Source organism: Dromiciops gliroides, chromosome 3 (genome assembly GCF_019393635.1).
Source record: "Dromiciops gliroides isolate mDroGli1 chromosome 3, mDroGli1.pri, whole genome shotgun sequence".
Classification (NCBI taxonomy): Eukaryota; Metazoa; Chordata; class Mammalia; order Microbiotheria; family Microbiotheriidae; genus Dromiciops; species Dromiciops gliroides.
In genome coordinates, this window is record NC_057863.1 from 281,582,455 (window position 1) to 281,609,670 (window position 27,216).

General features: G+C 38.9%; 1 protein-coding gene across 1 annotated transcript in view; it reads right to left on the reverse strand.

Moving 5' to 3' along the window:
- OTC (ornithine transcarbamylase) overlaps window positions 1-24,421 on the reverse strand; it is an 80,221-nt gene extending 55,800 nt beyond the window's left edge. Inside the window, exons 1-2 of the mRNA XM_043997604.1 lie at window positions 24,210-24,421; window positions 154-292 (exon numbers count right to left, since the gene is read on the reverse strand). Coding sequence (XP_043853539.1) covers window positions 154-292; window positions 24,210-24,286 — 216 coding nt within the window. The 5' untranslated portion in view covers window positions 24,287-24,421. The remainder of the gene's footprint in view (window positions 1-153; window positions 293-24,209) is intronic.
- Between the last annotated feature and the right edge of the window lie 2,795 nt (window positions 24,422-27,216).

Sequence of the window (27,216 nt, forward strand, 5' to 3'; positions counted from 1 at the left end):
TGCCCACATTGTATTCATATGTCCATAACCAATCACGTTATCTGTATGGTTTCATTCCTTGGCTATATAGTAGAGGAAATTGGATTCCCGGGGTTTACTGGGTAGGCTGCCATTAAGTAGTGTGATTATCAGTAAGTTGAAAGCTTTACATACCTCTCCTTTCTGTTTTATTCTGTACTTCAGATCTGCTGATAGCCAGAGCAAATACTTGATTTCTTCTCCTGTAAAATCTTTTAGAGTTAGGAGGTGACGTCCTTTCATCTGGACATTACTTTGGACTGATTTTCCACAACTGCATGGGAAAAAACAAAACAAAATACTTTTAAAAACCCAAACCAACCTTAATAATTTAACCTGTTTTTGAATAGCAAAATAACAAATTAAAATGACTGTCTTTTGATTTTGTGAGGCTCATGTGTTTAAATATAATTTGCAGAGCTGTGGTTTAGAATTTAAATGATCCAATATTTCCTTTAGTTAAGGAAAGGAAGAATGTGAAGGAGTGAATAATTGTGTGGCTAATAGGGTAACTTCTACTAATTGGGAAAATTTGTTCCTCTGTTACATTGTAGCTCCCAATTGACAATGATTGTTATTGCTTGTCATTAAAAATTAAGCATAACTAAGGCAAAACACATCTATTAAAATTTATATATTATTGGCACCCAAATAGTTGTCATAAAGGCTAATTATTGACCCCTGGCCCCAGTATGAAGCACAAGCTACCGCTACTGAATGGCAAAAGACTTTGATTGTGCTTATGTTCTTGCACTGATTTCACCCAAAACCGTAAAAAAGAAAAAGAAAAATTCACTCACTTGTTTTGTCTCCAAGAAGTGAGAATGCCATTTTGCCACATACTTAATCACCATATTAAACAATTTGTTGACTAAATCACTGGTTGGTTCAAAAAATTGTTTGGTTCTTTGGCATTTGCCTCTTTTTGTATCCCCCACACTTACCACAGTGCACATAGTAGCACTTAATAAATGTTTATTGATTGATTGACTATTTACAAGAATATAAATTGTCCATATTAACACAACAGGAAATAGAATATTTAAATAACTTTGTCTTAGAAAAAAACAAATTGAAAAAGCCATTAAAAAACTTTCTAAAAAAAACCCCTAGGAACAGAAGGATTTAAAAACAAATTCTACCAAACATTTTAAAACAATTAATTCTAATACGACCAAATTATTTGGAAAAAAATAGATAAAGAGGGAGTCTTATCAAACTCATTCTGTGACACAGATATGGTTTTGATAACTAAACCAGAGAGGTTCAAAACAGAAAAAGAAAAGTATAGGTCAATTTCCCTAATGAATATTAATACAAATATTTTCAATAAAATGCTTACAAGGAGATTATAGAAATATATTACAAAGATCATACACTATGACCAGTCTGAATTTATACGAGAAATTCAGAACTGGTTCAATATTAGGAAAACTCTAAGTATAATTCATCATATTGATAAACAAAAACAACAAAAAATAATGATTTTTTAAATAGTTGCAGAAAAAGCTTTTGACAAAATACAGACCAATATATATTTAAAAAACAACAACAACAACAAAGCACAGGGAGAAATGGAGCTGGAGGAACAAAAAGTCCAGCATATCAAGGGAAATAATGAAAAAAAGAATGGGAAGGAAGGAGGCCTAGCAATTCAGGATCTCAAATTGTACTGAAAAGCTGTTATTGTCAAAACAATTTGGAGCTGGGTAAGGAATATAGTGTTTGATCAGTGGACAGACTATGTATACAATATGCAGGAGTAAATGAGCACAATAACCTAGTGTTTGAGAAACCCCAAAATCCAAGCTATTGGGGCAAGAACTTACTGTTTGACAAAAACTGCTGTGGAAACTGAAAAGTAGACTGGCAGAAATAAGGCATAGAACAACATTTCACACCATATAGTAAGATAACTCAAAATGGGTACATAATTTAGTCATAAAGGATGATATCATTAGAAAATTGATGGATCATAGAAGGAATTACCTGTCAGATCTATAGATAAGGGAAGAGTTCATGACCAAGCAAGACATAGAGAGGTTCATAGGAGACAAAATAGATAATTTTGATTATATGAAATTAAAAAGTTTTAGCACAAAGTCAATGCAGCTAAAATTGGGGCAGAAAGAAGGAAAATGGTTTAAACTATAAAACAACTTATAAAATATTTTGGAGCATAGTGGTAGATTAATATCTCCTCATAAAGACTGAAGAGCAATGAAGGAAAAGAGACATTTACAAAAAGCTCACCAGGGGACACATTTAAGCAAGGACATCAAAAGAACATTTAAAAGATAAACCTAGAAGGAAGGCAACCAACAGATGAAAAATGGGGAAAAACTATAATAAAATATTTTCTTTATTGAAGACAATATAGCTTCCACATTTGGATTCTAACATCACAATCTCCAGTGCACTGTGTGGGGAAGTAGGTAGGTAGGTGGAGACAGATAAATAGACAGACAGATAGGTAGATGGATGGATGGATGGACGGATGGATGGATGGATGGATGGATGGATGGATGGATGGATGGATGGATGGATGGATGGATGGATGGATGGATGGATGGATGGATGGAGAGATGGAGAGATAATCAGGTGCCAGGCACTGTGCTAAGTGTTGGGGATATAAATAGAAGCAAGCAAGACATCTCCTACCCTCAAAGAGCTTTCAATCTAATGAAGGAAGATAACACATAAAGGGAAGCTTGAAAAGTAATTTGGAGTACATGAATGGCAGCAAGATTTAGAGACAGTAGAAAATGGCATGAATTTCTTTTTCCTGGAAAGATAAGTCAAAAGTTTCCTTATCAGAAGCTGGGAAACCAGGGTTGAAGTCCAAGGTAGCAATGGGACAAGATGAGTGTGGGCAGCATGGCAAGGAAATAGGCCAGGAGTGGCATTAACAAAAGCAATAATGGGAAGAGCAGTTGTGGTTGTTGTTCAGTCATTTCTGACCCTTCGTAACCCCATTTGGGGTTTTCTTGGTAAAGATACTTCCCAGCTCATTTTACAAATATGGAAACTGAGGCAAACAGGGTTAAGTAAATTGCCCGGAGTTACACAACTTGTAAATGTCTTGAGGTGAGATTTGAACTCAGGAAGATGTCTTCCTGACTCCAGGCCAGGCCCTCTATCTACTGAGCCATCTATCTGCCCTTGAAGAACAACTAGACTAAGTCAAATAAACACACAGTATTCTTAATACTTCTGTGACCCTGGGCAAGTCTCTTTGGGCCTATTTCCTTATGTGTAAAAAGAGAGAGTTGGATTAGGTGGCCTCTAAAGTCCCTCCCTTTCAGATGTAGATCTATGTTCCTGTAGGGGTCAGAGAGCACCTACCCAGGTCTGTGATGGAGGTAACATAATAAGTACAAGGATGTTGAGGGAATCTATTCTCAAAATATCTGAGAGAGGAACAGATACTAAATACTTGGGTGAAAAATGATAGCTATGATCACCTTTGTGATCAAGAAAAAAGTTAATGGCCCATATGTCTATTTTTGCACTATAGAAAATAAAATAATATTGAAGTCAGGCAGCTGGGTGGCATAGGGGATAAAGCACTGGGCCTGAAATCAGGAAGGCCCACCCTTGTGAGTTCAAATCTGGCCTCAGACACTAGCACTTAATTCTGTTTTCCTCAGTTTCCTCATTTGTAAGATGAACAGGAGAAGAAAATGGCAAACCACTCTTTGCCAAGAAAACCCCAAATGGTTTCACAGAGAGTGGAACATGATTGAAAAATGACTCAACAACAGCATATCAGTTAGCCTCAATAGAGGCATAAGAAAAAAAAAACACAAATAGGCTTTTGCAAATATTCCACAGTAGACCAAGTCTTTACAATCAAGTGTCTAAAAGACTACAAGATTCCACCATGCTTATTGTTTATTAACTATTGCTGCTGGGTCTTAGAGGGAGGGCTTTATAGAAAAGCCAGATGCAATAGCCCCTTTTATTGGGCATAGTGAAGAGAAAGCTATGTGACAACTGAGAACATGCAAGGGAACCCAATGAAAGGCAGGAGCATCAGGGGAAGGGTGAATCTCCCAGGGACCGGATGCATCCCCCAAGCTGGGGCTGCTGTTAATACCTCCAAACTAGGGCAGCCTACTCACCCTGCTGCATGTGCGCATGCACGCACACACAGCTAGTACTAATAACAGGTCAGGGAAAAGATATAGACAGGGAGTTTTAGACATGATGACCTTCATGCCCTAATGGGAAGAGGAAGCCCGTAATAATCTTGAGGGATGCTGCTTGTGCTCCTGAGCCAGCCTTCACTCCATGCATAAAGGGCATCTTGTGGGTCTGGGCGGCTCTGGGACAAAGACACCTCCATAAAACTGAAAAGTGGCAAGGATTTCTATAAAGAGGTGCATCTATCTGGTTTCCCACCTCTGATGGGGGTGGAGAAAAGGTGCATACATTCTTTTAGGAATCTGGAATTTTGTAACTGGGAAGATTTCTGACATAAAAGATCTCTGATATAGTGGGTTCTGAAAAGGAACATGACAGAATGGAGGGGATATTAGGAAGGAGAAGTAAGGTTGAGGGGATAGTGAGGGCAGGTCTACAGCATATATAGCTTGTCAGACAGAGACTAGTTCTGAAAAAAAAAAAAACAGGTTTTCCTGGCATACAATATACATTATATGCCTGTTCCTGGCATTTTATTTTTTTGGTGGGGCACTGAGGGTTAAGTGACTTGCCCAGGGTCACACAGCTAGTAAGTGTCAAGTGTCTGAGGCTGGATTTGAAATCAGGTCCTCCTGACTCCAGGGTTGGTGCTTTATCCACTGTGCTGCCTAGCTGCCCCCTCCTGGCATTTTTTTTTAATATGATTCCAAAGAGCAAAATGCTACCTTGAAAGCCTTCTTCCCAAAAAGGTGCATGTATTAAAATCATCTAAGATTTCTTGAATGATTGAATAACAGAGGTAACTCTTCAGTGACTATTATTATTAATGTCAAGCAAGGCACACAACAGACATATGCTATTCCCAGTTGCTCACCGCTGTGGAGAAAATAAATTGTAAATGAGAGAAATGATTATTAAATAACTAATTGCTAATATTGAGGATCACAGGATTTATCCCTTTGTGAAACCTTATTCTCTATTAGACAAGACAGCATAGGAAAGACATTGCTGATAATGAGATTGGATTCATTTTCTCCTCAATCTTGTTCAGATCCCACCCAGGTGGAGAAAGCCCACTGTGTCTTATTCAGGTTTGGGTGGGGATAAATTCTTTAGTTAGATTGCCCAAAGCTGTGGGTGGTTTGGAAGTAAATGACTTTATCAAAGACACATTTCCCACCACCCACCCCAGCCCTTCTAACATTAGAATAGGCCCACCTCTCATATTTACTCCTTATATTTATGTTCTTTATATTATATTCTCTCATAATATTCATTCTTCTCATTACTGGTTAACTAATCAGAGTTAATTGCCACCCTCAGGAATATCTACTTTTCCAGTGGCATATAAGTGTTGGTGGGTTCCATAAGGGATTTTTGGCATTCAGGAGTATCACTGGGGGCAGCTAGGTGGCGCAGTGGATAAAGCACCAGCCCTGGATTCAGGAGAACCTGAGTTCAAATCCAGCCTCAGACACTTGATACACTAGCTGTGTGACCCTGGGCAAGTCACTTAACCCTCATTGCCCCACAAAAAACCAACCAACAAACAAAAGAGTATCACTGACCCCTTTTATTAATCATATGCTAGCATGATTAATACAATTATTAATTACTCAGAAACTACGTCTCTCAAACTTTTAATACATCACATGAGTTTTAGGGAAGCATCTCCCCAGAAAAAAAGTAATGTTAGCAAGCCAAGAAATAGAGCTTGTTTAAAGAGACAGGGCAGAATGGGTCTTAGTGATTTTTATCTTGAAGGAGACTTCCACCCTCTTAGAGGTCTTCAGCCCCACCAGTAGATTCTGATGAGATTAATTACACAAAAAACATACCCACTGGAACAAATTTGGTCTTTGGCAACTCCTGAGGCCCCAAGGTTTATAAGGTCTCCCCCAAATCACCTGACATCCTGTCTCTATTACTCAACCTCTCAAATAAGGAAAATGGATGAGCTGCCTCACCTGATAGTCTCCGGAGCTTTGCTGCATTTAATGTCAGCCTTAAGGCTGTGTAAAATCCTATATATGTGTATCTATCTCCCTTGGTTCAATGCCTTATTATCCACCTTTCAATTGTAAGTCAGCAGATGCTAATTAAACTTTTTATCTTCTACTCTTACTTCTGGATTTATTGACCTCCAGTCAAATGGACAAAGCTAGGAGGAATTACTTATAGGAGAACCTTAAGACCTTTAGGTTGAGGAAATCCCTAACACCAGGAACATGGAAAATTCCCACTCAGAACTCTTGATGGAAATGGGAAACCCAGATGCTCTTGTTTGCAAACGACATAATGATTTTTATCAGACCTTGAGAGTTAGAGACTCCTAAATGAGATCCTTACTCGCTCAAATACTTGGCCTCACTCATACACACAGGAAAAAACAAGCAGGTAAAAAAGGTTTCGTATGGTATTCTTTTAGATGGGCAACCCATAAAGCTGATCTATAAGTACATATATATTGGACAGACACTGTAGATTGATAACAAACTAGACCCATATCTGAATTAGAGGTATGCTTGAGTTTTGAGAATTGGATAGTTCTTTTTTTCTTTATTTATTTTATTTTTGATTAATGGAACAAAACAAGCATTTCTAAAACAGTACAATAAAATCGTTCATTTAATGACCCTAAGCTTCTCCCTAAATACCATTTTAATACAATACACTTCCAGTGACATTATGAAACATGGAATATTATAGTCTTGGAAGAATTCACATTGTGGGTTACTATAAAAGCACTATAAAAATGCAAGATGGGGGGCAGCTAGGTGGCGCAGTGGATAAAGCACCAGCCCTGGATTCAGGAGGACCTGAGTTCAAATCCTGCCTCAGATACTTGACACGGGCTGTGTGACTCTGGGCAAGTCAATTAACCCTCATTGCCCCACAAAAAAAATGAATGCATGATGGCCAAAAATAGGCTTCAATGTATTATCAATGAAGCTTTATACCCAGTGATGTAATTATGTCAGAAATAGAATAAAAGTTGTCAAAAATATAGGACTTGGGGCAGCTAGGTGGTACAGTGGATAAGGCACTGGCCCTGGATTCAGGAGGACCTGAGTTCAAATCCAGCCTCAGACACTTGACACTTAACTAGCTGTGTGACCCTGGGCAAGTCACTTAACCCTCATTGCCCTGCAAAAAAAAAAAAATATATATATATATATATATATATATATGTATATGTATGTATATATATATGACTTAATAAGGAGGTGGGTTGTTCATGTATCAAAAGTGAGGGATAACAGATGGGATGGAGAGCTTGTGAACCCCACTGGTATCCGCATAAGGACAAAAGGTAACCTGTCATTATCTTGAGTAGAACCTCTGGATAGAAGATTTTGGGGAGGACAGGAACAAGAATTTTGGGGGATGGGAAGGCACAGATGGTGTAGAAGAAATGAATGACTCTATCTTGATGAATTTAGGGGAAACATGGTCTCCCCAGATAATGTAACTTCTGAGACCAAGGAAACAGAACCTTAGGGTTTGTCCTTTACTTGCCTCCCTATTGGCAACAACAGGATGAACAAGAATTATTCTATTTTAAAAGGGGCTTCCACCAATTTGGAGATTTCCTGCCCTTACAGATTCTGATTAAGATTAACCTGAGAGAGAAATGCATTTCCCACAGGAGCAAGCCTGACTTTTCACAACTCTATACTAAGATTTGCATACTTCCCTCATTTCCATTCTGCTGTGGAATGTTTCCTATTTATCCTATATGTAGTTTGTTTTGCAGATATTTGTTTGCATATTGTCTCCTTTCATCAGATTATAAGTTTCTTGAGGACAGGGACTGTCTTTTGGTTCTTTTTGTTAGCACAGTGGCCTGGCTCAATAAGTGCTCAATAAGTGTTTATTGATTGATTAAATGCTGCTGATTGGAACTGTACTCCAAGCAGGCCTAAAAAAGCTATTAAAAACCCAATTTGTACCCAAAAGAGGCCAAAGCTCCTCCTAGCCCAGGCATCTTCCTTAGTGTACACATAAATTATTCTTCCTTTCAATCTGGCTACTCGCTATTTGACCTCTGGTAATGCAGACTTCATAGTGGGTAAGATTTTCCCTGGGCTCTCACCTCAGGCTGGAAAACATCAGCAAAATGGGATGTGATCTGCCACATGGGAGAAAATCCTCACCCTGGTGAGGTTGTAGATACAGTGAGGCATTTCAGTAAGCTAAGAAAACACAGCAACCAATACAAAAGTACCTCTGGAGGCTCGGAAGGTATAAAGTCTCTTTGATTATAAAGAAGTGGAAATAACAATGGACTTGGATCCAGTGTTAGAAAATAGGGATGCTGAAGGTCTGAGAGAGGGAAGATAGAGACAGGTTCTAGCCTCTTGTATGGGAAGATTGCTTCCCTGTGTCTCTCCATTGTGAAAGAGGGGCAACTAGGTGCCTCAGAGGAAAGAGTTGGGAGTACCTGAGTTTATATCTGCCCTGATATTTACTAGCTGCGCAACCCTGGGCAATCACTTAACCCCAATTGCCTTAAACATGCAGGGCTTTCTCCAGTCCTCCTAATCTATCTCTTGCCACTGGACCCAAATGGCTCTGGAGGAGAGAATGAGGTTGGTGACCTTGCATAGCCCTCTCTCACTTAAATCCAATTCACTGCAAAGTCATGATATCACCCAGATGTCAGAAGGAAGGACAAACAAGAACAATGAGAAACAAGATTGTGAAAGCATTTGCCACTTATTCTGGGATGTTTAGAGACCTCAGAGAGGGCTAGTGCCTAGAGGCAACTAGGTAGTATAATGAATGTAACACTGGGCTGGTAGTCCAGAAGACCTGAGTTCAAATACAGCCTTAGATATTTACTAGCTGTGTGGCCTTGGGCAAGTCATTTAACCTCTGTTTGACTCAGTTTTTCCAAATGTAAAATGGGCAGAATAATAGCACCTACTTCCTAGGGCTGTAGTGAAGATCAAATGAGATATTTGTAAAGCACTTAGGTAGTAGGTGCTATATATGTATATATATATATATGTTTATGGTCTTCTCTAGTGGATGTGGAATCAGTATATAAAGCAATACAATAATACAGCAAATGACATGAATTCAAATCATGAAAACAGTACCAATGACTATTTCATCTATCAATGTAGAGGAGATAACCTGAAAGTTTTTGGGGGAAATCTTCTCTCCAGAAAAAGTAACCTTAGAAATCAAAGAAACAGAGATAGAAAGGTGAGACCATAACTACTGGAATAGATTTGATCTGTGGCAACTTCTGAGACCCCAAAGTTAATACCATCTCCCCAAACCTGAAATCCTGTCCCTATTACTAAACAGCCTCACCTGATAGTCTCTGGAACTCTGAAGCATTTAATGTCAGCACCATGGCTGTATAAAATCCTATATATGTGTATGTCACTTGGTTCACTGTTGTTGCAATCCATTTGTCAATTGTCCATCAGCTGAAGCTAGGTAAAATTTCTCTCTTGTAGTTTTGCCTCAAGATTTATTGATCTCAAGTCTAAGGTGGGAAGAATTCATAAGGAGGAGTGGGATCTCTGGCTTCAAGAATTCCCCAACAATTGATATATAGCCATTAATTATTCAGACAGTAGCATTCAGACTTTTAAATTATTTTTTACTATTTACTATTCACTATATCAATAAACTCAGCAATTGCATAACAGTATTTTCATGTTAACACCAGGTTAGGATGAAGCCAGATTATTTTGGATAAGCTTATTATGTATATAAAAAATAATAAAACAAAAATAAAAGTTACATGGAAAACAAAACAAAAACCAATCAATCCAGGATACAACCAAGAAGAATAGAATTAGCTTCCTATTAAAAGAAAATAGAATAAAAATACAAACAAAAATGTGTTTCCAGAATAGGAAGAAAAAAATCCGTTTTTGAGACAAAAATGACCACAACCACAACAACAACAACAACAACAAAATACTGTCAAAATAGAATCAAAAGAGTTTTCTACCACTGAGACTACTAGCTTGAGACAACACCCATTCAAGTACAAAAGTCTAGATAAGAAAAGGAGGAAAGAAAGAGATGCCCTCAGGATTAATCAGTACAAAAAGAAAGAAAGAAAGAAAGAAAGAAAGAAAGAAAGAAAGAAAGAAAGAAAGAAAGAAAGAAAGAAAGAAAGAAAGAAAGAAAGAAAGAAAAGGTCTGGAAAGAAAAAATCTTTCCTTCAAAGTTATTCACAAAAACTGCTTCTATACATATTAAAACTGTAAACTGGGCTGTTTGCAGGGGTAGGGGACAAGGATCTCTATTTAAACTCATTCTAGGTTAAAAAAGTATAAGTAACGTGCCTCATGGAACTGAATTCTGGATATTTCAAAGCCTAGAGCAATTTAGGTTAAAAACTCTGATTATATATAATCATTCAGAAAACAATGGGCTATTCTTGAAGCAAAATGCTGCAGAACTTCAGGCAGAAAAAAATGGTCCAAAGTTTTTAGAAAAAAAATTTTAATCTAATTTTTTGCCAAAAATAAGTGAACAGAAATTGTATCTGTATTCCTCTAGCCTGATTCCCATATATAACGGTCTCTCCTGGTTCTCCTACCTATCTGACCATTCCTTCTCAGAATCCTTTACATGATATTAATCCAGATTAAGCCTATACTAACTACAGGCTTCTGTCTGGGGCCCTCTTATTTTTTCCCTTTATTCTACTTCATTTAGTGATCTAATTACCTCTCATTGATTCAATCAAAGGATGCCTTCTATAGACATCTTAAAATCAAGATATCCAAAACCAAACTCATTATCTTTTCCCCTTAACACTCCCCCCTTCCAAAGCTCCTTACTATGGATGAGGGCACCACCATCTTCCCATCTCCCAGACTTAGAACTTAACGATCCTTAACGCCTCACTATTTCTCAGCCCACTCCCCATTTCCAAACTGTTGCCAAATGTCTGTAGGTTTCACCTTTGGAACATCTCTCCAATGTGCCCCCTTCTCTTCTGTTACTGCCACCACCCTGGGGCAGCTCCTCATCACCTCATGCCTAGACTTCTTCAGTAGCCTGTTGGTTGGTCTCCCTGACATGAATCTTTCCCTACCCCAGCCCACCTTCCATTCGGTCACCAAAGTGATTTTCCTAAAGGACAGACCATGTCATTCCCTTTATCAAAGCCTAGTGGCTCCTTATTTTCTCCAGGATCAAGTAAAAAAAATCTGTTTGGATTTCAAAGGCCTTCATAACCTACCCAGACTACCGACCCCAAACTCACCCCATACTCTGGGATCCAGTGATATCAGCAAACAAGATATTCCCAGCTCTCAGCATCTTCACTGGTGTCCCCCAAGCCTGGAACACTCTCCTTCCTCCTTCTGCCTACTGATTTCCCTGGCTTCCTTCAACTAAAATCCCTTCTCTAAGATCCTTTCCCAATCTTCCATCATTCTAGTGTCTTTCTTCTGTTTCTTATTTTTTATTTTTCCTGTAAATAGTTTGTTTTCCTTTATTTATCATCTCCCACATTAGGTTGTGAGTTCCTCACAAGGACAGGGACTGTCTTTTGCTTTCTTTGTTTCCCTAGCACTTAGCACAGTGCCTGTCACATAGCAGGCACTTATTCCTTATTGACTGACTGAAGTGCTGTGTGCTCTTTTGCCCATGTAGGTGTTAGGTGTGCAAACTTGGGCTTGTATAGATGTGGTTCTTGGAGAGGCAAGTGTGTGTGTGTGTACACATACATGGCTATGTATACATGTATGTGTATTTATATGTACATACATATACATGTAATATGTATATATATATAGAGAGAGAATAGGAGTTGGAAAACTGGCCCATAAGTTAAGAATTTGTTTATATTTTTACATACAATAGAACATGATTTTGTACTCAGGCAGTACAAAATCAGTCTCAGACAGAATTGTTCTGAGGGATACAGTTTACTACTTCATCTCCCAACTTTTTTTTTTTTTTCATTTTTACAGGGCAATTGGGGTTAAGTGACTTGCCCAGAGTCACACGGCTAGTAAGTGTCAAGTTTCTGAGGCCAGATTTGAACTAAGGTCCTCCTGAATCCAGGCTGGGGCTTTACCCACTAAGCCACCTAGCTGCCCCCACCCAACTTTTCTCCAGAGAAGACCAGTTCCTGGTAGGAGGGAAAGCAGGAAGCTGGGGATAGAGACTGGTCATTCTGCTGCTCTCAGTGAAAGGAAATGCTATGTTAGAATTATATCTATTTGCTTCTTCAAATGTTTTTAGTCTAGGGAGGTTTAAATTGTGCTTCTGATCATTATCCCTTAACTGGGAAGGAGCGCCCCAAGCTTTAGATCCAAGGCCTACCTCCCTTCCCACCAAATGTCACTTCCATAATGTATACATATAGCATATAGTGAATAACTCCATTTATCCAAGTCAAAGCAAACAGAAATCAGAGTATTTCTCACCCAAGGAGAAATTCCCCCAAATCTCTCGTGTCCTTGGTCAGAGACAGGGACATGGTTGAGGTGCTTACAGTTTTCTTTCCTTTTAGGAACCTAAAGGGAATCTGGAACTCTGTCTTCTCTCTGCAAACTGGAAATAAAAAAGACTAGGATCTCTTTTCTCCTAATCTTTCACCAACTCTGCTCCTCACAAATTTAGGGAGCTTTGAGTAATCAAGCTCCATCAATTAGGAGAGTCTTAGGGAAATGGATTTTGAGTCACTCCTAATAGCAGGGTGGTTCCAAGTCAGCTCAGGAGTTTTAGAAACAGAAAAGCATGGAAGGTGAGGCAATGGCTGTGTTGAGTGAGAATTTCAGTTATGTGTTTCAGGGTGAGCAGAGAGTAAGGTTGGGAGAATATAGTGCTAAGAACTCTGAGTCACAGTGCAGTGTGAGATAAGCAAAAGGTTCCAACAAGTAGACTTTGCCAAGAGTTTCCTTTCCCCTATGCAGATGTGTGTTGGAGCCAGCTCAAACTGCTTAAGAGAAATTATTGTTAAATTTTCAGTGTGAGCATTTATACTTTGGAAACTTATGAAGCAGGTACTGCAAATATAATTTTCCCAACTTTATGGATGAAAAAAATTGAGGCCCAAAGAGATGAAAGAATTTACCCAAAGTCACACAGCTAATAAGTAGTAGATCTCAGAAAAGAACCCAGAGGGGACAGCTAGGTAGTTCAGTGGATAAAACACTGGCCCTGGATTCAGGAGTACCTGAGTTCAAATCCAGCCTCAGACACTTGACACTTACTAGTTGTGTGACCCTGGGCAAGTTACTTAACCCTCATTGTCCCACAAAAAAAAAGAAAGAAAGAAAGAAAGAAAGAAAGAAAGAAAGAAAGAAAGAAAGAAAGAAAGAAAGAAAGAAAGAAAGAAAGAAAGAAAGAAAAGAATTCAGAATTAGGTTGTCCTATACCTCCCAGGGCACTCTCCTTTGGAATTAGGAACCTGAAGGTAACCTCAGTTTCCCAAAATTCAGATATGTCTTATTTAACAGAATTTGATCTTATAATTCCTAGTACTGCTAATTTCATGTTGTCTGTATGATTCTGGCAAATAGACTACAAACCCTACCTCTGCTTACAGCTCCCTATCTCTCTCTATCACAACTACCACCCAGGACAGGATGTGCTGGTAGATGTTTAACAACTGGCTCTCCATTTTTTTTTTTTTACCAACAACACACTTTTTTTAATTTAATTTTTTTTTTTAGTGAGGCAATTGGGATTAAGTGACTTGTCCAGGGTCACACAGCTAGTAAGTGTTAAGTGTCTTTGACCGGATTTGAACTCAGGTACTCCTGACTCTAGGGCCAGGGCTCTATCCACTGCGCCACCTAGCTGCCCCAACAACACACTTTTAAGTGTAATTTTAATTTATTAATATTTCCCCCATCATTTTCTTAAATCTAGAGGATCAACAAAACAATAAATCAATCCCTCATTTGCAGTATTTGCCAGTTTTCAAAGTATAAATGCTCACACTGAAATTTAATAATTAGTGTTCTTGAGCAGTTTCAACGGATTCCAGCACACACCTGCATAGACAAAGGAAACTCATGTGAGCTCTTATTACTTGGGAATTAAATATGCTCACTATTTTTTTTTGTAATAAACATTTTTATTTATAGTTTTGGATTCCAATTTTTCTCCCTCCTTCCCTCCTTCCCCTGTCCCTTCCCTGAGGTGGCAAGCAATCAGATGTGGGTTATACATGCACCATTATGTAAACTATTACCATATTTGTCATTTTGTACAAGAAAACTTGATTAAAAGAAAAAAATGAAAGAAAGTGAAAAATAGCATGCTTCAGTCTGATCCATCAATATCATTTCTTTCTTTGGAGGTTGATAGTATGCTTCATCAAAAGTCCTTTGGGATGGTCTTGGATCATTCTTTTGTTGAGAATAGTCAAGTCATTCACAATTCTTCATCAAACAACATTCCTTATTCTATGTACAATGGTCTCTTGGTTCTGCTCACTTCACAATACATCAGTTCATACAAGTCTTTCCAAGCCTTTCTGAAGTCATCCTGCTTGTCATTTCTTATAGCACAATAATATTCCATCACTATCATATACCACAGTTTGTTTAGCCATTCCCCAATTGATGGGCATTCCTTTGATTTCCAATTCTTAGGCACCACAAAAAGAGCTGCTATAAAGATTTTTGTTCAGATAGGTCTTTTTCCTCTTTTGGGGGATGTCTTTGGGATATAAACCTAGTAGAGATATTGCTGGATCAAAGGGTATGAACAGTTCTATAGCCATTGGGGCATAGTTTACACTCACTATTGATGAGCATTGTTGGAGGATCCTAAGAAATGCAAGTTTACAATATCTGACTTTAGGTGGAGGCATGGTGGGTTGGGTTGGTTTTTTTGTTGTTGTTGTTTGGTTTGGTTTGGTTGGGGTTTTTTGTACCTATTCATTGTGAGAACATGCTAAAAAACCATTTATTATCCAAAGGTAGTTTCCAAGCAATAGGAAGTGACATAAGATGAACCTTCTATTTTCAAGACCATAACAATAGCACATTAACATTCCACAACTCAGCACTTCCTTCAATAAACTAGCTTGAACCAGGCTGAAAAACAACACCGAGGAAGTTTCAAGGGATGCAGGAAAAATCCCCATCACTTCTGGATTAACAGTTCTCAGCACACCCTGAGGTGGAAAACTGGGAATATTTTCATCTAAGGCAAAAACAATTGAGGGATGAGGGGAGCAGCCAGTACCAAGTGTGATGGTAGATACAGTTAATCAGGAGAGAGGGCAATGTGCCTCACCCTTTTGTGGGGGTTGGAGAGGGAAGGTATGGCCAAGGCTTCCTGTAAAGCCCTGAGAGGAGAGGATATCAAGGCTTTAGGACATCTTCCCCTAAAAGCTCTGACAGTACCAAGCCAAGAAAGTTTAAATTGTTGACTCAAGGCCTTAACTGCTGCAACCAGACCTTCATTACTATTGTTCCTGGGGCCCTCAAGGGGATGGTCCTACAGTCTGCTGCTTCTTATGATGAAGCATCCCTTTTCTAGATATTCCCTGTGGGGAAAAGGGCAGGGGAATGTGGGGAGAGGATGGAACAAGATACTAGAAAACACAATCTAATTTAATCTGGAAAAGAGGTTAAATAATGTCTATGGCCTTCTTCAAATCATCTGATCCATCAATTTTAGAACTTTTGGCTAAGATTGAGGCAGTCTGGATCAAATCAGCCAGGACTCCCAAAGTCACCTCTGTCCCAATACCAATAATAATGCCTCACATTTCTATAGGGTCTTGCTGTTTGCAAAGCAGTTTACCTATATGGTCTCACTTTATTCTCAGAACAACTTTCAGAATCAGGAAAAGCAGTTATCATGATAATTACCATTGTAAAGATGAGGAAATTGAATGCTCAAGAAGTCAAGAAGCTTAAGGAAATTCACATAGCTGGTAAATGGCAAGAGTTGGGACTCGGACCATGATTTCCTTCCCTTCCCTTGAGAGTCCTCATGAGGCTCACTCTGGAGCAGCATGGCATCCATTAGGGACATGCTCCCCACTGGCTAAAGCTTCTAACAAACAGATGACTCAATTGGGTTTGTCCCTCTTAGAATACATTTTTGCTGGATCGCTCAAGCCTCTGAATTTCTTGAGAAGATCGTCTACAATCTGTGCTGATGATTCTCATATCTATTTATCCAGCCCTCACTTCTCTGCTGACTACCAGACTCCCATCTTTAATTGTCTTTCAAGCATCTCTAACTGGATGCCCAACAGATATCTCAAACTCAACATGTTCCACACCAAACTTATTATCTTTCCCCCTATATCTTCCCCTCTTATAAACCTCCCTATTACTGTCAAGGGCACCACCATCCTCCCGGTCCTCCAGGCTAACAACCTAGATGTCATCCTTTTTTCCTCATTATCTCTAAGACTCCACACCCAATTTGTTGCCAAGACCTGTCCATTTCACCTTTGTGACACTTCTCAAATATGTCCCTTTCTTTCTTTGGATATTGCCACCACCCTAGTTCAAACCCTCACCATCTCATGCCTGTCCTGTTGAATGAGCTTGCTGGTTGGTCTGCCTGCTACAAATCTTTCCTCACTTTGGTCCATTCTTCATTTAGCTACCAAAATGATTTTCTTAAAGTGGGGGCCCAACATGTTCCCCACTATACTCAGTAAACTCCAGTGACTCCCTAGTACCTCCAGGATCAAATACAAAATGCCTCCGTTGGTTGTTCAGTCTTTTATAACCTAGGCTCCTCCTACCTTTCTAATCTTATTACACTTTACAATGCTCCCTATACTCTTTGATCCAGTAACATTGACCACCTTGCTGTTCCTCAAATAAGACACTCTATCTCTCACTCTGGGCATTTTCACTGGCTGTCTCTCATGCCTGAAAGTCTCTCCCTCCTCATTTCTGCCTCTTGGCTTCCTTGGCTTCCTCCAAGTCCCATGTTGTTGGTTTTTTTTCCAATCCTTCTTAATTCTAGTGACTTCCTTCTGTTGATTATTTCCTATTTATCCTTTATACAGCTTGTGTGTACACTTTTGTTTGCACATGATCACCCCCCCAAAACACACACACACACATTTGATGGTGAACTCCTATAGGGCAGGGACTGCTTTTTTGCCTTTCTTTGGGCTCCAAATATCTAACACAGTACCTGGTACATGGTAGGCGATTAATAAATGCTTATTGACTGACTGACTCCCTGGGCTCACTGTTATGGGCACACCACCTCTAGCCTTAGGCTCAGTGAGGACTCTACTTATTTTCTTTCTTTCTTTCTTTTTCTTTCTTTCCTTCTTTCCTTCCTTCCTTCCTTCTTTCTTTCTTTCTTTCTTTCTTTCTTTCTTTCTTTCTTTCTTTCTTTCTTTCTTTCTTTCTTTCTTTCTTTCTTTCTTTAACTGAGGCAATTGAGTTTAAGTGACTTGCCCAAGGTCACACAGCTAGTGTCAAATGTCTGAGGCCGGATTTGAAGTCAGGTACTCCTGACTCTAGGGCCGGTGCTCTATCCACTGGGCCACCTAGCTGCCCCTACTTATGTTCTTTCTGAAAAGGTAGAGACCATTAGCCTGTGACTGGCAGAAATGTCTCCAGTTCTACTCCATCAGAGCCTCAGCTGTAAGGTTTATAACCTACCAGAAAGAGGATAAGAAATATGTAGCCTCTCCTTTTGACTGCTGGTCTTGGTTTAGTCTTGGGTTCCCTCAGTCACATACCTCATTTATCACCATCATTTGGTATGATTACCAAATCTCTGAAGGCTAGGCCAATAACCAGACAATGGCCATTTGCCCAGTAATCACAAAGCAGCTGGTGGTAGGGGGGAGAGATTTGCCAAATTTTTTAAACTCTAAGAGTTTAATTTTTTTTGTTGTTATTAAATGAATAGCTGTGGAAAATGTACTGAGTCAGTCTTGGCCAAGTTCATTCTGTCAGCTATTTGCTCAGCTACCTTCCTGGCCTTTTATATACAGATGATTACTCAAAAGCATCTTTAAAAGGTATAAAATGGCTTTAAAAGATATAAAATTACTTTAAAAGGTATAAAATGATTCAGTCACGCCTGTCACGCCTGAGGACCTGACCGTTGCACCTCACAGTCTCTAGCCTTGCCCTTTAAAAGCTTCTATTCTTCTAGAGATAGTCAAAAAAGAATATACCTTTACATTGGTAATCATCAAAACTACTTAGGGGCAGCTGGGTGGTGCAGTGGATAGAGCACTGGCCCTGGATTCAGGAGGACCTGAGTTCAAAGCTGGCCTCAGACACGTAACACTTACTAGCTGTGTGACCCTAGACAAGTCACTTAACCCCCATTGCCTCTAAAAAAAAAGAAAAGAAATCAAAACTACTTGACATGTATAAAAGAATAGAAAAGTTGATCCAGTAGGACATATGAGGAATATATGATACAGGATCAAATTAAAATAATTTGATGAACCCAGAAATTTCAACTACTCATTATCTGATAAAAATTGCTGGGGAATCTTGAAAGCAGACTGGCAGAAATTAAGTTTTAGACCAGCCTCTCATTTCATATACCATAGTAAGCTCCAAGGAATGCATGATTTATTAAAGGCCACATCATAAACAAATTAGAAAATAATTGATCAAATAAGGAATAGAGAAGATTACAGGGGATAAAAATAGACAATTTTGATTCAAAAGATCTGAATAAGCAGTTTTCAAAAGAAGAAAAGCAAACTATCACAAACATATTTGAAATGCTGTAAATCATAAGAAGAGAAATGCAAATTAGAATTCCATCTTATGCCCATTAGATTTACAAAAATTATAAAAAAGAAAAATGAAAATTGTGGGAAGAGATATGAAAGGAGGGACATGCTTGTGAAATTATGAATTGTTCCAACATTCTGGAAATTAATTTGCTACTATCTCCATATTCTTTGATCTATTGATAGCACTACTAGGCATAATCAAAAGAGAATGTTTTAAATTATAGAAAAAAACACATACACCAAAATATTATTAGTAGCATTTTTTTGTTCTGGCAAGGAACTGAAAACTTAAGGGATGTCCATAAATTAGAAAATGGCTGAACACATAGCTCACTGATCTGCCTGAAGTGATAAAAGGGACAAATTCAAAGAAAGTGGGAAGAATGTGTATGAACTGATGAGGAATGAAGTGAGTAGAACCAGGAGAACAAAATGGTCATAACATTGTAAAGAAAAACTACTTTGCAAGACTTAAGAACTCCAATCAATTCAATGACCAAAGTATGTTTTCCACCTCTTGGTAGAGAGGTAATGGGCTAGAAGTATAGAACAAGACACATTTTTAGATATGGCCAGTATATTAATCTGCTTTGTATAACTTCTTACAAGGGAGGCTTTGTAAAAAATTATGTGTGGTGGGAGATATTGAGGGTGGGTAGTGATAATGATGAGAGAGAGAAACAGAGAGGGAGAGAGGGAGGAAGGGAGGGAAGGAAGGAAGAAGAAGGGAGTAAGGAAGGAGAAAAGGAAGGAAAATAGGGGGGGAAGAGAAAGGAAGAAAGAAAAGAAAGAAAAATGTCATCAATGATTTTTCTTTTTGTTTAATTCACAGAAAAGAACAAAAATTTAGAGAGAAATGGGAAAGCAGGATGGTTTTGGAACTAATATGCTAAATAATTAAATTTGGCTTTGTCCTATAACTTTTTTTTTTTAGTGAGGCAATTAGTGTTAAGTGACTTGCCCAAGGTCACACAGTTAGTGAGTGAGGCTGGATTTGAACTCAGGTCCTCCTGACTCCAGGGCCAGGGCTCTATCCACATCACTACCTAGCTGCCCCCGCCCTGTAACTCTTTTTTTTTTTTTTTTTTGGTGAGGCAATTGGGGTTAAGCCCAGGGTCACACAGCTAGTAAGTGTGTAAAGTGTCTGAGGCCGGATTTGAACTCTGGTCCTCCTGAATCCAGGGCCAGTGCTCTATCCACTGCACCACCTAGCTGCCCCCCCCTACAACTCTTTAAAAATTATTCTGTGTCACTTTTATATATGGAAATGTTTAAGTTTTTTGGTGTTTGTCCAATTCATAGTTTTTTTAAAAAATTAAGTACTGTTGTTCAAGGTACAGGACACATCAAATTAAAAGTTAGCATACCCTCCCAGTCCCTTGCCAGAATCTACTTTGCTGAAGACTATAAACGAAGTTAAAATGTAACAGTTAACAAACAAGAGTCAACTACCTTTCTTCTCATTCTGAGGGGAATGTCAAAGGTCAGAGACGTCACTAAATGTCAACTGCTCTTAGTTTATTTAGCTGGATGCTGTCCAGTGGGTTTGGGTGAGTGGTGAGTGTGTATGTGTTGGTGTGTGTGTGTGTTTGTGTAGGAAGCAATGTGGGGTGGGGTTGGGTGGAATAGGGAATACCAGCACACCCTATTAGACTTCTTGATGACTTCTTAAAGGTATCTAAGATAGCAGCATAGAATTCTAGATCTGTGAAGGACATTGGAGATTTTCTAGTCTGTTCCCCTTCATTTTAGAAGTGAGGAAACTGAGTTCTAGAGGGGTTTGTGACACTTCCAAGGTCACACAGTGAATCAGTTACAGAGCTCAATCTAAACTCTAGGTCTAAAGATTTTTCATCCCAGTGTTTTTTCAATGACACCATACTGCCTCCCTAAGTTCACCACAGAAACATAGTTTTAAAATCTGATATGAACATAGACCAAAAAAGAAAAAAGAAAGAAAGGAAGGAAGAAAGAAATCAGAAGGTGTCACTGAATAAACAAGATGTTATTTCCATAACAAAATAATAGAACCATATTTTGCTGAACCTGCTGGCTACTGCCTTTACCCTTCTGACATCTGTCCCCTTCTCTCTGATAATCTACCACCAAAATTCAGATTCCCATCATTTCTCTCTTGGACCCTGTTGGTAGCCTTCTAATTGGTCTCTCTGCTTCCAATCTTTCCCCTCTCCAATTCATCCCTCATGCAGTTGCCAGATTGGTGTTCCTGCCTATCTTTCCAGCTGATTTCAAATCACTCACCCTTATGTACTCTATGTTCCAACAGAACTGGCTTGTTGGTGGTTCCTGAAATTCTATCTCCTGCCTTCTTGCCTTTGCACAGGCTGTCCCCCATGCCTAGAATTCCTCCCTCCTTAATCTCCCCTCTTTAAATTCTGGCTCCTTTCAAAGTGCACCTCAGGTCCTATCTCCTTCCTATAAGAGGCCTTTTCTGATGCCTAGACCTAGCATTGTCCTCATGCCTCACCACTCTGAAATTAACCTGTATTTACTTAGTATGTACTTTTTGGGGGGGGGCAATGAAGGTTAAGTGAGTTGCCCAGGGTCACACAGCTAGCAAGTGTCAAGTGTCTGAGGCCGAATTTGAACTCAGGTCCTCCTGCATCCAGGGCCAGCGCTTTATCCAACGCACCACCTAGCTGTCCCCTGTATGTACTTTTCAATTTACTTATCTGCGTACATCCCCAAATAAAATGTAAGCTCTTTTAGGGTAGAGACTTAAAAATTTTTTTGACTTTGTATCCCCTTCCAACTTCCTAATCTTCCCAGGTTCTTTTTGTTTTGTTTTGTTTTGTTTTGTTTTTGAGAGGCAATTGGGGGTTAAGTGACTTGCCCAGGGTCACACAGCCAGTAAGTGTTAAGTGTCTGAGGCCGGCTTTGAACTCGGGTCCTCTTGACTACAAGGCTAGTGCTTTATCCACTGCGCCACCTAGCTGCCCCCCATCTTCTTCCCAGGTTCTTAATGCCTGTTTGTTTAATGGAGTTGAATTGTCATCATTTGGGGCTTAGGGTTTATGAATATGATTTTAATCCTTAACGTGTTTATTTATTTAGCTGGCTTATGGTTATTAAGAATGCCCCCAGGATTTTGGGTGGATCTATGATCTTGTAGGAAGATAGCAACAAAATGAACAGGATGAGGCATGAACAGCTTGCTATCTATATTGTTGGAGGTCATACTTACATTGATGAGATCAAAGATCTATTGGAACAATTAAATTTACAATAAAAAAAGAGAAACTCAGTCCGTACATTGATTATGGCTACAACAAATACAACATGAAACCACTATTGTTGTTTCCATGAAATGATTTCTATCCTTGCTTTAAAGCATCTTTCTTTCAATTGCTAGGTCAATATCCAGAATTAAGAACTAGCCATTTTAAAGAGAATATGAAGGGATGCAAGTCATATAATTGAGTGTTTTAGGGAATGAGTTTTCAAATGTAAATGAAAAACAAATCATGTTATTCCCGTTAGGCAGAAAGTTTTCTTCATATGACCTCTTAAAATATTTATCTCTAAGTCCTTTAGTGTTGAATTTTAAGCCTGTCCAAAGATTAGATGAACACTGGCATCCCTGAAGTGAGATCAATCAACAAGTATTGATTCAGAGCCTACTATGTGCCAAGCACTGAGTACAAAAAATGAAAAAAATCCCTACTCCCAACGAACTTGCCATTCTAATGGGGGAGGCAAAAAGTGAATATAAAATATTTATAGCATAAAAATAAAATGAATAAATGCAAATTTACTTGAAGTAGTTAAATACAAGGTATTGGTATTTGGGAGGTTTAAAGTTTGAGAGGGGGGTACTAGCAGTTTGGGAAATCAGGAAAGGCTTCATACAAAAGATGGTACTTGAACAGCATTTTTTGAGATAGAAATAAATTATATTTACTTATAGTATGTTTTGAAACATAATTTATAATATAGACTATACATGTGATATAACTGTATTCTGTTAAAATATTAGATCACTGATTATGCTTAGGCAATAAGCCATGTATTGATTATGCTGGTGTGATAACTGACATGGAGTGGCATCTTAAAGGAAGAGAAAGACTCTAGGAGGTGAAAGTAAGAAGGGAGTGTGTCCTATGTATGGGAGATGGCCAGCAACAGCACAGATTTGGGAGATGGAGTATCATGTGTGAGGAACAGAGAGAAAGCTATTTTGGCTAGATCATAGAGAATGGGAGGGGAAGTGATAGCCAATGAGGCTAGAAAGATAGGTTGGGTCCATGTTGTGTTTGATTTGGGGTTTTTTGTTTTTGTTTTTGTTTTTGTTTGTTTGTTTGTTTGTTTTGGTGAGGCAATTGGGGTTAAGTGATTTGCCCAGGGTCACACAGCTAGTGAGTGTCAAGGGTCTGAGGCCGAATTTGAACTCAGGTCCTCCTGAATCCAGGGCCAGTGCTCTATCCACTGTACCACCTAGCTACCCCGTTGTGTTTGATTTCAAAAGTTACACAGAAAAGTTTATATTTTTTTCTTAGAGACATTAGGAAGGAAGTCATTAGAGTTGGTTGAGAAGGGCATATTTTCAGATGGTTCTTTCTATGCCTTTTATTCAGCAAATATTAACTGATTTTTTATCCTGGTCTGAACCAGTGATTTCATCCCTGTAGGTGAACTGCCCAGTGTGAAAATTCCCTTCACAGGTGCAGAGTAGAATTGTCTTGGCAGAGAGCAGATGTTTAATAAATGCTTATTAATAGATTGCTTCAAACAAAGGTTAACTGACTTACTCAAGATCTCACAGCAAATAGATGTTAGAAGCAGGGCATGAACTCACGTGTCCATGACTCTGAGACTGACCCTCTATCCACTATGCCACTTTACCTCTCAGATATTAGCTGATAGCCCAATATAAGTTAGCTCCTTTAAGTGTATCAAGATAGGTGATTGATTAGAATTTAAAGGCTCCGAATGAACTCAGCTGGACTGGATCTGGCTGGAATGAAATGGGCAAGTCACAAAGTTTTTCCAGGACTTGTTTCCTCATTTGTAAAATGAAAGGGCTGGACCAGATGACTTCTAAGGTCTCTTCTAGCCCCAAAGCTACAGTAGAAATGAAAATCATACACTTGTACCTGCCACAACAGACACAAATGAAATGTGACCAGTGCAGAAACAATAAAAGAAAAGGTAACTCATGTGCTGGTCAGATTAAATTAGCTCTGACCATCTCAAAAAAGAGGACCCATGTTTAACCCCTAGAGGAGGCAATTTTCTTATTGCATTGTGAACAGACTATCATTTCCTTTACCACCAGAATGATTCACATTCCCAAAATAAGAAAAGACCCATATCAAACACTTACTGAAAATTTCGAACTGCCAGCTGGCTTCCGTGGTGGAGAGCTACACTCCTCAGCAAGATCTTCAAATTAAACAGCATCTTTGGCTGATAATGAGAAGGACAGATATGGGTACTCAAGAATTCCTCTGCACAAAGTCAGCAAGCAGAAGCACATTAGTTAAAGAGAGGACCTTCTATTTGAATGAGGGAGCAAAGGTAATACCACTTTTCAACCACCTTATCTAGCCTTCCTGGTTAGGATCCATGCTGTTCAGGGTTAAGGGGCAGGTGTACTTTAATCCAAATTGCACTGATGTGTATTTTTAAAGGGATATTAACTCTTGGTTTCCATTTCAAAGCCAAGCCAAGAGAAGTTTCTCCTCAATCTGTTGATCGAGTCACACAATGGTATATTCAAATATCATCCATTAACATTGTCCACTGTGGACAAGGTAGAACAAAATGGGATCAAGTGACATAGCATATATACAACACTTTATAACCACAAAACTTTATATAAATATGAATCCTTATTACTTTTTGTTGGTCGGTTTATTGGGACCTGAGATTTCATTGGCATAGGGAAATTTCGCGTGGGAATTTCTTCCCCTGGTGGAGATCAACAATTTGTCTGTAAAAAGTTGCTTGGATACAGAAAGAATGAGTTTCCTATAGTCATAGAGTCAGCTTTAGAGGCACAATTTTAATACTGATTTCACTAATTCCAAGGTCTTCTTTCTCTTTTCTTCAGTCATGTCCAGCTATTCATTACCCCATTTGGGGTTTTCTTTGCAAAGATACTGCAATGATTTTGCCTTTTCCTTCTCCAGCTCATTTTACAGATGAGGAAGCTGAGGCATACAAGGGTTAAGTGAATTGCCCAGGGTCTTACAGCTAGTTAGTATCTGAGGCTAGCTTCGAACTCAGGAAGACTCATTTTCCTGACTTTAGGCCCGGTGTTCTAGCTGTACCATCTACCTGCCCTAATTCCAAGGTGGGCCTCCTCTATTCCCTATGCCACACTAAGTATTACAAACATTATATCACTCTAGGAGATACAAAAATAATTAACAAAGAACATAAGAAAGGGAATGGCAGAACACAAACTTCTAATATTTTGGAGGCTCAGAAATACCTCCAAAATACAATATTTACTGAACACCTAGTATCAATCTTAACACAGGGAAATTGGGAATAAACATCCATTTGTGGGAGAAGGGGAAGATGGAGGGAGGTAAAGACATAGAATAAAGAGAAACAGATCAACCAACAAACATTCATTAAGTGCCTACTATCTTCCAGGTGCTGGGGATACAAGTACAAAAAAACTGAAACAGTCTCTATCTACCTTCGAGGAGTTCATATTCAAAGGCATCTGCATAGAGCTGGAGAGTGGAGAGAGCTCTAAGCCCAGAGACAGGAAGACCCAAGTTCAAATCCAGTCTCAGAAACTTACTAGTTTTGTGACCCTGGGCAAATCACTCTATTTACCTCATTTTCCTTTACTGTAAAATAGAGAGAATAATAGCACACACCTCCCAGGGTTGTTGTGAAAATCAAATGAGATAATAATTGTAAGGCACTTAGGACAGAACTTGGCATATAGAAGGCACTATATAAATGCTAGTTATTATTGTTACTATTATTAAAGGTGAGGAGACAAGAAGTACACATGAATATACATACACTATATATATGCATATACAGAATAAATATAACTTATTTAATTAGAAGGTAGTTTGGAAGGGAGGGAAATAGGAGATGGGAATCAGGAAAAGCTTCATGTGGAAAATGGTGCTTTAGTTCCACTGAGAAAGAGAAGGATTCGGTAAGGAAGAGGGAGGGAGGGCTTGCCTTCTAGTCATGGGAGGCATCTATCACAAATGTGAAGAAATAGAAAATACATAAAGAACAGGGAGAAGGGCGGTTTGATTGGATCTCAGAATGAGGGAGAGTGGGTAATGTACTGGGAGGTTGAAAAGATAGGTTGAAGCCAAACTGTAAAAAGAACTTTAAAAAGCTAAACAAGGGGGCAGCGAGGTGGCGCAGTGGATAAAGCACCGGCCCTGGATTCAGGAGGACCTGAGTTCAAAGCCAGGCTCAGACACTTGACACTAGCTGTGTGACTGTGGGCAAATCACTTAACCCTCATTGCCCTGCAAAAAAAAAAAAAAGAGAGAGAGAGAGTTTATATTTTATTTTATGGGCAATAGGGAACCACCGGAATTTATTCAGAAAAGGAGCAACTTAGCTATACATCAGCTTAAGGAGAATCACATTGGCATCCATGTGGAAAATTGACTGGAAAGGTGATAAACCTGAGGCAGGGAGACTCATAAGGAGACCATTTCAATAATCTCCATCAGAAGTGATAAGGGCGTGCACTAAGGTGAATACAGAGAAGGGATCAGGTGTGAGAGATGGTCTCAAGGTAGAACCGCAAAAATTGTCAACTAAGTATACATGTGAAGTGACAGAGAGTGAGGAATTAAGGATAATGCCTGGTTTTTGTCCTTGGAAGGTTGGAAAAATGGTGGTGGGTTCAACAGGAATAGGGAGGCTTAGAAGAAGGGTAGGTTTGGGGGGGAAAATGAGTTCTGTTTTGAATGTATTGAGTATGAGATGCCTCTAGGGCATTGGTTTAAAAAAGATCCTCATATTTAAGGACACCCTCTTCCTCAACAAGTCCTAACCAGTCTTTTATTCCTTTGTGAAACTTACTCATGTCAACTGTGATACACTTTACTCTTCTCAGCAATACAATGATCCGAGATAATTCCAAAGGACTCGTGATAGAAAATGCTTGCCACATCCAGAAAAAAGAACTGTGAAATCTGGATGCAGATTGAGCCAAACTGTTTCTACTTTTTTTTGTTGTTTTTGCTTTTTGTTTTTTGAGGGTTTTTCCCTTTTGTTCTGATTCTTCTTTAACAACATGACTAATGCAGAAATATGTTTAATGTGATTATATATATATATAATCTATATTAGATTGCTTGCCATCTTGGGGAGGGGGGAAGAAAAAGATG